Source organism: Capricornis sumatraensis, chromosome 4 (genome assembly GCF_032405125.1).
Source record: "Capricornis sumatraensis isolate serow.1 chromosome 4, serow.2, whole genome shotgun sequence".
Classification (NCBI taxonomy): domain Eukaryota; kingdom Metazoa; phylum Chordata; class Mammalia; order Artiodactyla; family Bovidae; genus Capricornis; species Capricornis sumatraensis.
This window is the reverse complement of record NC_091072.1, coordinates 19,108,291-19,122,741: the sequence shown is the minus strand read 5'-3', so window position 1 is coordinate 19,122,741 and position 14,451 is coordinate 19,108,291. Positions and strand designations below refer to the sequence as shown.

The 14,451-nt window shown below is 41.5% G+C and overlaps 1 protein-coding gene across 1 annotated transcript; it reads left to right on the top strand.

The window, feature by feature from the left end:
• Positions 1–2,688: 2,688 nt before the first annotated feature.
• LEPROTL1 (leptin receptor overlapping transcript like 1) lies at positions 2,689–14,165 on the top strand. The gene is made up of 4 exons (XM_068970715.1): positions 2,689–2,782; positions 8,495–8,570; positions 10,788–10,974; positions 11,960–14,165. Exons 1-4 carry the CDS (start codon positions 2,767–2,769, stop codon positions 12,074–12,076), a joined length of 396 nt encoding a protein of 131 aa, XP_068826816.1. The 5' UTR covers positions 2,689–2,766; the 3' UTR covers positions 12,077–14,165.
• The last annotated feature ends 286 nt before the right edge of the window (positions 14,166–14,451 follow it).

Genomic DNA, 14,451 nt, shown 5'->3' with positions numbered 1-14,451 from the left:
AAGTTATTCAGCCCTCTTCCTCCACTTAATTTTCCTACTACACTATTGTTTCTTAATCTAATCTTATATTAATCAATAAATAAGTTTTTCTCACGCCAACGCCATCCACCTTCGAATTCCCTGGACCCACCAGGGCTGGACCCTGGCAGCCAACAAATAATATGGTTCAGATAAATAATAAGTGCCTTCAAGAAGAAAATAAGGGTAATATGATGTGAAATGCTAAAATAAAGAAGATGTCTAGGAAAGGTTCTGAAGAGTTACCATTCAAGCTAAAAGCTATATGATAAAAAGCAGTTTTTAATAACATCTCTGAATCATAGCAATAGCAATATATAAAATCGATTTGGACCTTGATTCAAATAAACTATAAGAGACACTTATGAGGTATGGAAATGTAAGCACTGACTAGATATATAAAAATATTAAAGAATTATTGTTTAGGTGTGATAAATGTATGTTTTTGTTAAGAATCATTTTCAAAACATACTGAGCTATTAAAATCATATCTGGAATTTTCTTCAAAATAACGGGGAAAAATACTATGGGAGGTAAAGGAAAGTGGATGTGAATATAGATAAAACAACACTGACTGTGTGTTAATTGTTGAAGGCAGCTGATGGTACATGGGAGTTCATTAGACACTTCTGATTACTTTTTTATATATTAAATTTTTTCTATAATAAAAAAAAATTTTTAACTTCTCTGAGATGTCTCTGACTTGATCTGTAAGAGTTAAGAATCCCAAGTTTACCAAAGTGTGGAGAGGATTAAATTAGATCAGTGTTTAAAGCAACAGATAAATGTTTATAGCAGCTGCTCAAAATAAAATAGCTCTCTTCCTCTCATCCCCATCTTTGCAAGTTGACTTTGGAAGATAGGAAGCTATCTGAAGGAAAAGTTTTTGAACTAGGAATTTATGTAAGACTATTTAGAGAACAAGAGAACATTCAAAGGATGTAATATTAATGCTTGAAGTGAAGTGTGAAAGTTGCTTAGTCCTGTCCAACTCTTTGTGACCCCATGGACTGTAGCATGCCAGGCCCCTCTGTGTCCATGTAATTCTCCAGGCAAGAATACTGGAGAGAGTAGCCTTCCCTCCTCCAGGGGATCTTCTCACCCAGGGATGAACCCAGGCCTCCCGCATTGCAGGCAGATTCTTTACCATCTGAGCCACCAGGGAAGCCCTATTAATCCTTAGGATTTGCTTAGAAAACGGATGACAGGAAAACTGACATTCCACCTTCTTCAGACAATTATTTTCAAGCTTTACTTTGCATAGGAATCCTTTGGGATGCTGGTTAAAATTTCAGATTTCTGGGCTCTACCCACAAAAAGTCTGAGCCAGAAGGTCTGGAGTGGAGTTTAGGAACGTGCATTTTTAAGAACCATCCCAAAGAATTCTGTTGTAAGTGGTCTTTGAAATACAACACTTGGAAATACTGTTTTAAGGTCTCAACTGACTCTAAACAACATCTGTTGTTCCAAAAATAGTCCTTAGGGTAGCGCTTTTTTTTTTTTTTTTTAAAGCTGGAAACACTGGGTCTCGTGGGAAAAATCAGAGCATATTCACTTAGGATTTCTTCATGACCACGGATGCAAAAGAAATAGAAGAATCTGAATAATAATAATAATGATAATCTGAAGAATAATCCCAGTTGCCCACTAATGTCACGGAGAACAAATGTCTGCAATGCCCAACCCTTTTGCCCTAATTTGTACAAGCAAATTAGGGAAGATACACTTTACTCAGCCACCAGGGCTTGTGCCCCAAAAGGATTCCCAAATGTGCTCTTTCCCTTCCCCACCCCTGCAAACAGTATCTTCTCCCCAGGATGGCTTTTCCCTTTTCTCTCCTGCTTACCCACCTGTCCATCCTGCTGTTGTCCCTCAGAGAAATAGTTATCTGATGGATCTAAATCAGACTGTCATTGGACTAGTTATCCACGTTGCTAACAATTGTCCTTGTTGTAATTTTACACCTTTTCGTCTCCTTGTCACTAAACTGCAAGTTCCTTGAGGACAGAAACTGTATCTAGTTTTTCATCACTTCATCCATGGTAAATGTTCAATCGATTTGCAGGACGACTTAACTAAATGTATTTGTACCTCTGCTTTCTCCTTTTTCCCTAGCCCTGTTACAAAAACACAAGCGACTCTCACAGACTCCCAAAAGCTCGGATTTGTATTAAATCCCGTTTGTATTGTATTAAATCCCACCTGTCACTGGGTTCCGCCGCCACTTAGGGAGGTGGGTCTCACCAGAACTCCGGTTGTGTCAGAAAGTGAGGAGCCAAGTGCAGGCCACGCAACAGGCCTTACACTCCTTTATTACCAGATGGAGCGGAGAGAGAAGTGGGTGAAGAACGCTAAAAGATTCCCCCAAAGGCATCACACCACGCGTCCCAAGGGGACGGCTTCCAGTCGCGTCCCGTCTCCTCAAAGGATGTGGGAGGTTGCGGGATGCCCGTTGGGGACTTCGGGATGAAGCTGGTGTTTCCACCGACCCCTGAACCGGGACAGGGGGCGGAAAGCCTCGGAGAGCAGTGATCCCACAACAGCGCAGCGGAGGAGGAAGGGGCCTGGAGCCACGGTCCCCAGTCCGGCGCGCCCCCCGCGCCCCCGCGCGAGCGCGAGCCGCCGGCGGAAGTGCTGCGTCGCGCACTTCCGGGTGTTGTCTGGCCGCCGCCGCCGCCGCGCGTCTACGGTCTCCAGGCCGCCGCCGCCGCCGCCTCGGGTCCCGGAGGCAGGAGCGACGTCACCACCATGGCCGGCATCAAAGGTGGGCCTGGGGCGCTGAGCCCGGGCGGGCTGGGCCGCCGCCCCGAGAGAGGGGACGGGGGGGCCCACGCGGGGCCCACACGCCGTCTACCGGGACCCGGCGCGCGCCGCGGGGCTCCCTGCGTTGGCGGCTGACTCCCGGCTCCCCCCGACCGCGACCCCCGCCTCCGGCCTCCGGGCCGCGGTGGGCGCGGCGGCCTCCCGGAAAGGACTGGGCAGGGTCGGCGGCTCCCGCGTCAGCCCCCGCCCGGTGCTGAGCTCGGCCGCCTAGCTCCCGCCCGTCGCCCCCCGGTGCGAAGAATTGAAGTGGCTCCGCCGGGCGTTCGGAGTCCCGCAGCCGCTCGGCTCCACACACACGCGTTTTGCAGGAGTTTGCAGCCCAGGGCTAGGCGGCACCGTGTGGTTTTGAGGGGGTTGAGGAGGCCGCCAGAGATGCCAGTTATGGAAAATCGGTGTCATTTCCCATTTAAAGGCACAAGTGCTATCTTTTCGGATGCTGAGCCGAACCGAGCCCCCAGGAATGCGCTGGAAGGGCTTTAGGGATGATTCTTTCCCAAACCTCGGCGATCACATCCGTGTCAGGACCCGGACTCTGAGCTTCACGCTCCTAAAACGGATGCGTTATGGTTTGTGGTGTTGGTCTGACTAGATAAAGCCCGTGAGCGACCCCAAAGGGCTCCTTTTCCCTCCCCTCTCCACAGTTGCACCTTGAGGCTTTTTCACATTTCACTGTTTTTATTAAGTTAGGTTTGTGGGGTTTTTTTAAGGTAAAAGAGTCTTTTTAATTAAAACAAAATGAAAAAGTTCTCGTTTTGTCTATTTCCTTTAAAAAAGAAAGGAATGTTAGTTTTTTTCCTCCAGCTGTTGGTTGGTAGTTTTGTTAGGTTAGAAGCAAATAACCAGGAACAACGTTTTCAACTTAATTCTTGACAACGAATTACATTGATTTCCTGACCTGCGGCTTTGTTTGAAGGGCAGGCAAGCAGGAAGTGAAGAACTTCAGTAACTGTTTTTTCTGTTGTTTTATTTTCTTCAAGGACAGCTTTTGCCGAGCTTCTTCCCCAGAGTCACGTTTACTGTTTCTTGTTTGTTTATAATGTCTGGAAACATTTCCGGTAGAAAACTTTGTCAGTTGAGCAGCTAGGATAGCTTTCCTGTCTCCTTTTGAACTATAACACACCTTTTAAAATACTTGTGTGAAAGGGAGTCATGGTAGAAATGTGATTTTTAGGATGTTGCCAGTTTCCCAGTTCTTTCCCATTTCTGTACTGTCAATTGCTCTCTCTCAAGAAAATAACTTTGTAATTATGGGTAGGTGAGTATTAATCAGCAGAAAGTATCTCAGACGGAATGGTACTTAGACTTTTGGTTTCAGTACAGTTTTCTGATTGTTGTCGTTGTTATCAGGATGTTTTCTTCCTGGTGACCTATCTTTATGTTAATGAAAGTCACTCAGTCGTGTCCAACTCTTTGTGATCCCGTGGACTATACAGTCCATGGAATTCTCCAGGCCACAGTACTGGAGTGGGTTGCTTGCCGTCCCCTTCTCCAGGGATCTTCCCAACCCAGGGATCGAACCCAGGTCTCCCACATTGCAAGTGGATACTTTACCAATTGAATCCTGGACTGACTTCTCAAGTCATTTGTCTATTACTTTGTTACATATTGGATTTTTCTGGTAACTCCCAGTTTAGGTCCCTTCTCCTATTTCAATCTTTTTGTAATCACAGAAACCACACCCAGTGTCTTGAGAGTTTAGATAATTGTCCTGTTCCACCCCTAACCTGGAGGCTTTGGGAGCAGAAACCAGACTCATCTAAGCTTTGCTTTCTGAATGTTGCATCACTTAATTACAGTGTAAAATTTTGCCTTGTTGATCTGTCATCTAGGACATCCGTTTATACATCCATGGCGAGATTTGTATATACATCAACCTGGTTGTTGATTCATAAGACTGGAGGAACTTTACACTTTTTTGAGCAGTTTATCTAACCCCATTGGTATCTTATCCAGTATGACCCGGAGGTGAGATGTCACACAAAGGAATCTTTTGATACCTGAATCTTATCTCTTTTCAGTTCCTTGTTTGTTTTTTCTACATCATTAACTTTTTAAGAGCATATTAAAAAGAATTTAGACTCTTTTTTGATGATAAGAATGTAAGTAATTTTTCTCTTGTCATAGAACAGTGTTAACCACCACAACCAAGTTCTAAGGTTACTAATCTCCTGGCCAAGACTATCACAAATCTGGTATGCTTTTTGAGATTTTTTATGCCTGATTTTTTTATCTTCCAGTTTCTTCCCTCCAATCAGAGGGCAGTTCTTGTCTGCAGCTCTCCCTCCTGTTTCTCATCATTTTCAATATGGGAAGCAAAATAAGCTTACAAAATTTTGTGCTCAAACGATACAGATAACAGTAATTGCTTCCAGGAAAGGAAGGTTCCTTTTCACTTAACTTTGTTCTGGGTACATGAATTGCCTATTGAAATATATATGTATAAGTGAGCATAGGTGATTCTGTAAAATAAAAGGTTTCATTCCAACATACAACAATTGTCACAAAAATCAAATAAATAACTTGTGAATAAGAGGGTAGAGAATGTTAGCTTTAACATGTGGGCTTTGTGACATCTGTGTGGTCTCTCTGTTTCCTCCAGGTTTATAAGCTATAGTCAGCATAAATGGCTTTTGTATAAATAAGGTGAACTGAGCTGTTAGGCAGTTACCTTTCAAAAAGCGGAGTTGGTTTTGTTGTTGTTGTTGTTGTTTACTTCTTCAGCATGTTTTGTAACAAGTATCTTAGTGTTCAGAGAATTATTTGCATTTTAGATCTAGTCCAACCTTTATTTTATAGAAGAAAGAACTGATGCTCAGATGACTCACATAGTCAGATAGTAAGTGGCTGATAGGCGCTGGGCCCCAGTGCCTCTTAACTCTCCCTTGCAACTGTTTCTGCTCAGCTGCACTGGGCTCTCTTCTCATGACTTCTTTTTTCCATCTCCCCACCCTCTCTCTTTTCCTTCAGCCTCCTTTCGTTCATTCCACACATAATTATTATGGAGTGTTAAGAGCTGAGGCCTGAGAATCAGTAGAAAACCTCTGTTCTCTGCTCTCGTGGCGTGAACAGCTTAGAAGGAAAGACAAATCTGTATAGCATTGCATAAACATTTATACTGAACCATTTTCATGTCTGGTTGTCCAAATGTCATGGTAATTCGGTAGCTTAAATGTATTCAAAATCAGTTACTCTACTAATCTTTGTTTACCAAACATGTATTTTACTCTTCAGTTTAAAGAAATTGTCGATTGATGACATAAAATTATATTTTTTCCGAGAACAAACAAAAAACCTGGCCGCTGTGATAAATGAGCACGGGGAGGCACGCCAGAGCAAAGAGGGCCTCCGCACGTGTGCCCCAGCCTGAAATGTCCCCCCACATAGCCGCAAGGTTGATTCACTTCTTCATTTCACGTAGATCTCTGCCCAAGATGTCTGCTCATCAGAGATGGCTTCCAGGACGATATATCTAGAATAGCACTCCTACGCCCTTGGTTTTGTTTTGTTTTGTTTTTTAAATAATATTTGACATGTGTTTACTTTTAAAAAATCACTTTATTCTCCCACCAGAACATAGACATGAGAGCAAGAGTTTTAATTTCTTTTCATTGCTCTGTCTCCAGTGTCAAGAACAGTGTGCAGCGCTCAGGAGGCACTCAGTAGATGTTTGCAGAGTGAAGGAATAAATAAACATAATAGGGGGAATGGGTCTAGTCAGGGACTTTTGAAAACTTCACTGAGGAAGAGGTAACTGGGCTGAGATCTGAAGGAAAAGCAGGAGCTCATGTGGCGAAAAGAAGCCAGAGCTGGAATAAGAATGCAGGCTCCTAAGTTGTTCACAGCCTTGCCTTATTGTTTAACACCACCCCAGCACCTGTTAGGTATTTGGCTCTCTGTAGACATTTCTTGAATGAAATGAGTGAATGAAAAAGTATCTGAGGTAGAAAGGATAGCATATGCAAAGGGCCTGTGGTTGAGAGAGCCGCTGACTTCCAGGAGGGGAAAGAAGGCCAGTACAGATGCAGAGGCCAAGGGGTGCAGCCTGGGGTGAATGCGTGTCCTCACAAGCAAGCAAGACCAGCTTCTGAGGACCTGTCTTGAACTGAACAAAACATGGTAAACTCGGTATTTACCTCACTGTTGACATCGCATTCCCTTGGAAACTTAAAACTCCTCCTTTGCCACAAATTAAAGTGCAGATATTTTTATTTTTCTTTGCCTTGTGCAACTGAAAATCTAATGGCATTAAGGACAGAGTAAATGTGTTCAGGGTTGACATGACCTACATCAGTGATCGGAATGAAAACTAAATCTGCTCAGCTCCCATGTCTGTGGGTGTCCTTGATTATGACCATTTTAATTCAGAGAAGTATGTCTAATTCTGAGCAGCATTTAACCCCTTAAGTGTTAATTTGGTTTATTTATGTTGAGTCTTGTCTTGCTAATTTGTAGACTTTTGACAGCTCTTTTGAATTTTAATGTTTCTGTTAAGATTAATAGACTGCATCGTTGGACAAAAAAAGAAAGTTATTCTTTTAGCCACTGTTAGTTGCAGAAATAGAGGTTATGTGGAGCTCAAATTGATCATTTATTTCTTTGTTTAATTCTAGACTGTTGATTATACTTTTTCAAGAACATTGTTTCTACTCACTGATATATGTGAAAACACTTTCTAAAATATATGCTTTGTATAGGGGGGTGTGTGTGTTGTTTGCTTGTGACCTCAGAAACTGTATTTCGCCTACAGAATGTATCTATGGCTTGTGATAACGTCTTAAAATGGTGATACAACTGAAGGATTGTACCTGTGATCCTGAATATTTTCTGATGTGTAGCAGCTTAGGGAAAGAAATCTGGCTGTAGTTTTGCAAGCTATTTAAAGATCTGTAGCAAAATTAATTGAGATTATTGACTACAGGTACCCTGGAACACTTTTCATCTGTACACACCAGGGGCATATGTGCAAGAAGCAGTCGCTGATCAGGAGAGCTTTTCCCATAGATGAGGCCTCTAAAGTCCAGTAAAGCTGACTGCGGAGTTTCTGCACAGACTGCTTTTGGAAACTCTAGAGATGTGTGGAGTAAATGTCACATCACACTGGGCTTCCCCCACGCCTCAGCAGTAAAGAGTCTGCCTGCAATTCAGGAGACTCGGGTTCAATCCCTTGGTGGGAAAAATCCCCTGGAGAAGAGAATGGCAACTCACTCCAGTGTTCTTGCCTGGAGAATCCCACGGACAGAGGAGCCTGGCGGGCTACAGTCCATAGGGTCACAAAGAGTTGGACACGACTTAGTGACTAGACAACAAATACCATACTTAAGGCTGGAGGATCATTGATCTTGTGACCGGGATGGGACTCCTTTGACATGGGACCATTAATTTGGGAATGTGGTAATGTGCCTGCCATCTGTCAGGGCTTTGAAAATCAGTATCAGTATATTTTGCTTTGAAGATGCCTCAAATAGCTTATTCCAAGACAAGATAACTCCAGCTTTTGAAGATGAGTCACTAATACGTTTGCTTTTTTGTTGTGTTTTGTCTTGCTTTTTGCTTCTGGGATTTTAGGGAATATTCTGACTGCTAATAGTAATGTTAATAAAAATAAATGTTGATTTAATTGCTGTTTCTGTTTGACTTTTTATTTACTCTGCAGCTTTGATTAGCTTGTCCTTTGGAGGAGCAATTGGGCTGATGTTTTTAATGCTTGGATGTGCCCTTCCAATATACAAGTATGTAACATTTTTGTCTTTTTGTGTTTAAGTGTAAAATTTTTCTACTTTTACCCACTGAGCCACCAGGGAAGCCCTAAGTGTAAAATTTTTCTACTTTTAAAGTTAAAACACTTTTTTTTTTTTAACTACAATAGAAATAAACCTGAGAAATGGTCATTTGTTAAGGATAAACTTCTAAGTCTTCACTTAAAATTTGTGTGAACGTATTTTAGGACAGCAGCATGTAGAAAAGCCTTTGGCTGTTGTTCCTTGACTACTGCTGAGTTTTTAATGGCCAGATAGCAAAATGCTAACCCATCACAACTGCTTCATCTGGAGAACCAATTGATTAAGTTATAGACAAGAAAATGTAAAATGTCTTTTTCAACACAAAAAACTGTAAACAGAGTCAAGAGCAGCTGACAAAGAAAAAAGTTATATACACAATTACTCTATAGGACAGAGAGAATTTTTTAAAGTAATAGGATAAATTAGAAAAATACAGACAGCACAATAGAAAAACGAACAACAAATATGTAAAAAAGGATTGCTGTTTGCTAATAAGAACATGAAAATATACTCAACCTCACTCAAAATTAGGACTTCCCTAGTGGCTCAGTGGTAAAGAATCCTCCTGCCAACGCAGGAGATCAATTCCTGATCCAGGAAGATCCCACATGCTGCAGAGCACCTAAGCCCACGTGCCACGACTGTTGAGCCTGTGCTGCGCAGCAAGAGAAGCTGTGGCACTAGAGAGTGGTCCCCGACTGCCACAACTGGCGAAAGCCTGTGCGCAGCAGGGAAGACCCAGCACAGCCATAAATAAATAATACAAAAACTTTTTAAAACTGCACGAAATCAATTGGCCAAGGTAAAAGATACGACAGACAAGCATTGTCATGTACTCTGGGTGGAAGTTCAAACAGGTGCAAGTCTCCTGGGTGACCAGTTTGCCTGTAGCTCTCAAAACGTATCCTTCCACTTCTTAGAATTACTCACACAAATCTACTTGCAGATGTTTACAAAGATGTGTAGTCAGGGGAGAGTATGGGTGTTCATGGCGGCCTTGGTTATAATACCAACAACAAGAAAACTGGACGCATCCTAAAGGCCTATCAAAAGAAAAATGATAAATTAGTACATCCACTGATGGAAATACCAGGTCGTCTTAAAAGGGACAAGAAAGAGCCGTGATTGCTAATCTGTTAAACAGGTGATCTTGTTAAATTTATAAGTACAGTGATTCATTCGTATATCTAAAGTTTATCCATATGGGAATCAGGAAAGACCCACACCAGTAGAACTGGGAAAGAGAAGACAGGAAAGACACGGGTAACCTTGATTTTTCACTTGTTGTCCTTTTATATTTTTTGCATGTGTTATCCCTTAAACTTAGGCCCATTTGTAATTTTTTGTTGTCGTTCTCAAAATATTCAGCAGAAGATTTTTAGGAGAAACACATAGATAAATCTTTGCTTATCATGAGCTTCTAAGTACAAGCAAATCTCCATTATGATATGTATTTTATGGCAGTTTTAAAAGTCATCTATTTCATTTTAACGTTTTATTTTGAAATGATGATGGACTGTCAAGAAGCTGCAAAAATAGCACAGAGAAGTTCCTGGCACCCTTCACCCATCCTCTCCCAGTGGTAATATCTTACATAAGTGTTTTATATCATCCAAACCAGGAAAGGACATGGCACAATACAATAGCTAGATGATTTTTATTGTGATAAAGTTGACATTCTGATTGAAAGTCTTCAGTATTACTTTCAGTTCATTTTCTGTATGCAGCATTTTGGGAGTTCCTAGTGAACTAAGGAAAGTTTGGGGGTGTTCCAGCTTCATGCCAAAGCAGGATTTTAGAAGTCAAGGTTATGAATCTTGAATTTTAAAAATTACTGTGTTAACAGTCCCATTTTTCATATGCTTTTTTATTTATAACCTAAAAATATTTTTAATTTTGGGCCTTAATTCCAACTGTTACAAATCATAAAGCATTTTCTTTTCATTTAAGAAATATTTAATCATTGTATCATAGTTGACTTTAGGAATACTGTGACTCAAAATGTTTTCTCTTTTTTGGCATTCAGCTTATAGCTTATATTTAAACTATATCATATTTGTACCTTGCAGTATACTTTGGTCCTTATTTTTTAAAAAGAGTATATTCTGTGTATAGGAAAATGACAAAGACAGCAAAAACTACATTAACTTATTTTTCCTTTTCTAGCCAATACTGGCCCCTCTTCGTTCTGTTCTTCTATATCCTTTCACCTATTCCATACTGCATAGCAAGAAGACTAGTCGACGATACGGATGCTATGAGTAACGCCTGTAAGGAACTCGCCATATTTCTTACAACAGGCATTGTGGTCTCAGCTTTTGGCCTCCCTATCGTGTTTGCCAGAGCAAATTTGGTAAGTGACAGCATTCTCCTACTTACGATTTTGCAGTAGACTATGTTCAGTTTTTCTCGGAAAAATAGTCTGTTAAATAACATGAAAAAGAGATGAGAGACATAGGAACCTAGAAGATGAGAGAGAAAAACCTTACTTATGTTGTTGTTAATTGGTACAAATACTAGAATGCATTGGCAGCAGCGTTTGGCATACCAGTACTTCACTCTCAGAATTGGGCACATGGGGACTTGCCTGGTGGTCCAGTGGTTAAGACTCCATGCTCCCAATACAGGAGCCCAGGTTCAATGCCTGGACAGGGAACTAGGATCCCACATGCCCCATGGTGCGGCCAAGAACTTAAATAGATAGGTAACAGCTGGGGGCGTGGACTCGCCCAGTGCCGCACAACCCCAGGCCTACCTTGTACAGCTTAAAACATTGACGGCCTGAGGAAATCTCTACAGGTGGGAAGGTACCAAAGAATAGAAGAGACCTCCCTGACTCACCAGTCAGATTCGCTCCTCCTTGTCTGGGAAGATGGAGACGGCAAAGAAGACAGGCTGGCCACCCTTCCACACAGAGAGGGCAGTGACTCCCCCTGCCTCTTTAATAGACCGTACACGAGCACGTGTGCATCTCCAATGCTCTAGTATAGTCTGCTCTCTAGGTAAAACTTTTAGATTCACTAAGGAAGATTTGAAGCAAACTTCTCTGAAAACAGAAAATCATAAAATTCTGTGCTGCCTCTTCATAACCTAGAAGTCAAGCTTGCTTTTCAAAAATGATTATCTTCCATGCCTTTCTGTCTCTTTAAAGGAATCACAGGTCTACAAGAACCAGGTCTACAGGAGCAGCTGTTACGTGTTCAACAGTGTCAGAGTCATCATTACACGTCGTCTTTGTTTTATATCGTGGTTGGCGTACAAACGGAGCCTTGATCGCTTTTAGTTGCCTTGTTGTTTTTCATGTCTGTTAACTGAGCATTTCTGTCTTATATCCGTAGATCCAGTGGGGAGCTTGTGCACTCGTCCTCACAGGAAACACCGTCATCTTTGCAACTATCCTGGGCTTTTTCTTGGTCTTTGGAAGCAATGATGACTTCAGCTGGCAGCAGTGGTGAAAGGAATCACTGAACTCTTGTCACATGGACTTCTTGTCATTTCTCGGCCGTCCGCGCACATAGGAGACAGGGCAGTGATGCTGAGCAGTGGAGCAAGCCTCTCGGGGGTGTTCCAGGTGCTCCCTTCTCACTTGTATTGTTAGCATACTATTTTCACAGAGACTTGCTGAAGGATTAAAAGGATTTTCTCTTTTGGAGGAGCTTGACTGATTTCACACTTATCTCTAGTATGCTTTTTGTGGTGTCCTGCTGATTTTAAAATATTTATGTGTTTTTCCTGTTCAGTTTTTTTTTTAATCAATATGCAATGTTAAACTATTTTTTTAATGTAATAACCATTTGCATTGGTTAGGCATTAGAGTTCTGCTGGCTATTACTGGGCTAAATACATTTTTTTTACCTTAAAATTGTTTAACTTCCACTACTACACATAGTTATAAAAATAAATTTTTCATTCAGTCAGGATGACATCACTCCCAATTTTATGCAAACATGCAGACCATTAGCATACCTTATAGACTATATACTCAGTGCAAATCTAGCTGCATTTATACCTCAGAGGGGCCAAGTGTTAATGCCGTGCCCTCCATAATAGTTGCTGGTTTTGCCAGAAAGCAGGTGTTTTGTGAATTGAAAATTATTTTATGGAATTGTTGCAAAGGAGTGCTTTTATTCTCAGTTGCTAGAAGAACTTAGGGTTAAAGGTAAGGGTGTAAAAACAGATTCTTGAGATATGGTTTTTATTTATGTTTATTATAATTAGAGTGAGTTGCATGGCAGGAAGAAACGAGGTTGAAATTCCATTTTTTAAAAAATCCTGTTTCTATTTATAAGTGAAAATTTTGATCTTTCAGGCTTTCATGTTTTACATGGGTATAGGGACACACGTGGAACTGCTTCTGACACTGGAAAGTGTATGTTTGCACCCTACATACTAGAATACCTCTTCCTGCTTCCTCCTGTGACTTATTTTATACATTGTATATATTCAGTAAATTTTCCCATACAGTTTAGTAACACCTTAAATTAAAGGTGAGTGCTCTGCCATACATTCAGAGTGTCCCTGCCCCACACAGAAGGCCTTGAGGTGATTAACAAGTGACTTAGTCTTGCCAGTCATAATTAACGACTTAAGATCTAGAACATGGGAGTGGGTTGTACATACGTGTTTTTAAAATACTTAAGACGAGTTTCCTGTGTACTTCTCAACATTTTTTTCTTTCATCCTCAGAGATACTGTTTCCTTTTATAAATGGCCTTGATTGTGTGAATTCATGCAAAGCAGCCAAATCCAGCTGTGTGGCAGCTTCAGATGCAAACCTGACCCCCAGATTCCCAGTAACCAGGCATGGTCAAGTTGTGGTCACTCGCCTCTCCCGCAATGATAAGTGTTTGTTTCAGGAATTTTGAAAATAGTCCAGGTCTGACAGTATTTTGTTAAGGACATTTGTTTGTATGTTTATTCAGTATACTTACTTAAAAATCTGTTTTGCCTTCAGATGAAACAGTAATCACGACAACTATCTCATTCTATAAAGTTGATTTCTCAAAAAAAATAGGAGCAGATTGTGGGTTTGTTCAACTTTCTACTAGAGATGCCTCAAGGCTTCTTTGCCCAACCCAAGTTGTTACTTTGAGCCGTGAGTTGGGCAGCAGGACGAGATGCCCGCGTGTGGCTGTCGCGTCTGCACACAGCCGAAGGCGACTTGCGGTGTCATGAGGTAGGCCTAAAGACGAAGGGACAGCTGCTCGTGGAGCAGGCAGCTGGAGGCAGAGTTGGGAGCTCAGTGCCTGTGATCTACTCGAGTTTTTCTTTTTGCCAAAAGTAGAGTCTCTGGTCCTTCCCTGTTTTCTGTTCTAGAATGTCAGTGCGGTGCACTGCTACTGTCTTATTTACTTGGCCGTAGACTCTTTTTCTGGCAGCTGCGGATTTCTTCTGTATAATAATCGCCCCGGCAGCATTGTGTCTTCGACCTTGCACACTAGCTTGACATAGTGCTGTCTCTGATTTCTAGGCTAAAATTACTTGAGGGCTGAATTTTCCATAGAATATGCACTGACCCTGCATTGCCATTCTTCTATGGAAAGAGAACTTTTGATGATGAAACAATAAAGATTTTAAATATCCGCTTTAGTTTGTGGGTGTTTTTGAAATGAAAACGTACAACACACTTCAGTTGCTGAAATGCATTATCTATTTTAAGAATGTGCTATAAAGCAGGGAGGACTTTAGTCGTTAATCTTGCAGAAGTTTCACTTCCAAAATAAAAGTGAAACTGTAGTAATAAGTACTACAGTGAAGCCATATGATATTGAGCTGTAGTCAAAGGACTGGTAATTTGGTGGAGTAGAACTTTGACCTAACCTTTTAAAAA

Bases quoted from the DNA above. Each gene is read 5' to 3' on its own strand.
- LEPROTL1 (XM_068970715.1), top strand. The intron at 8,571-10,787 runs GTATGTAACATT...TTCCTTTTCTAG, and splicing joins TGTGCCCTTCCAATATACAA to CCAATACTGGCCCCTCTTCG. The intron at 10,975-11,959 runs GTAAGTGACAGC...TTATATCCGTAG, and splicing joins TGTTTGCCAGAGCAAATTTG to ATCCAGTGGGGAGCTTGTGC.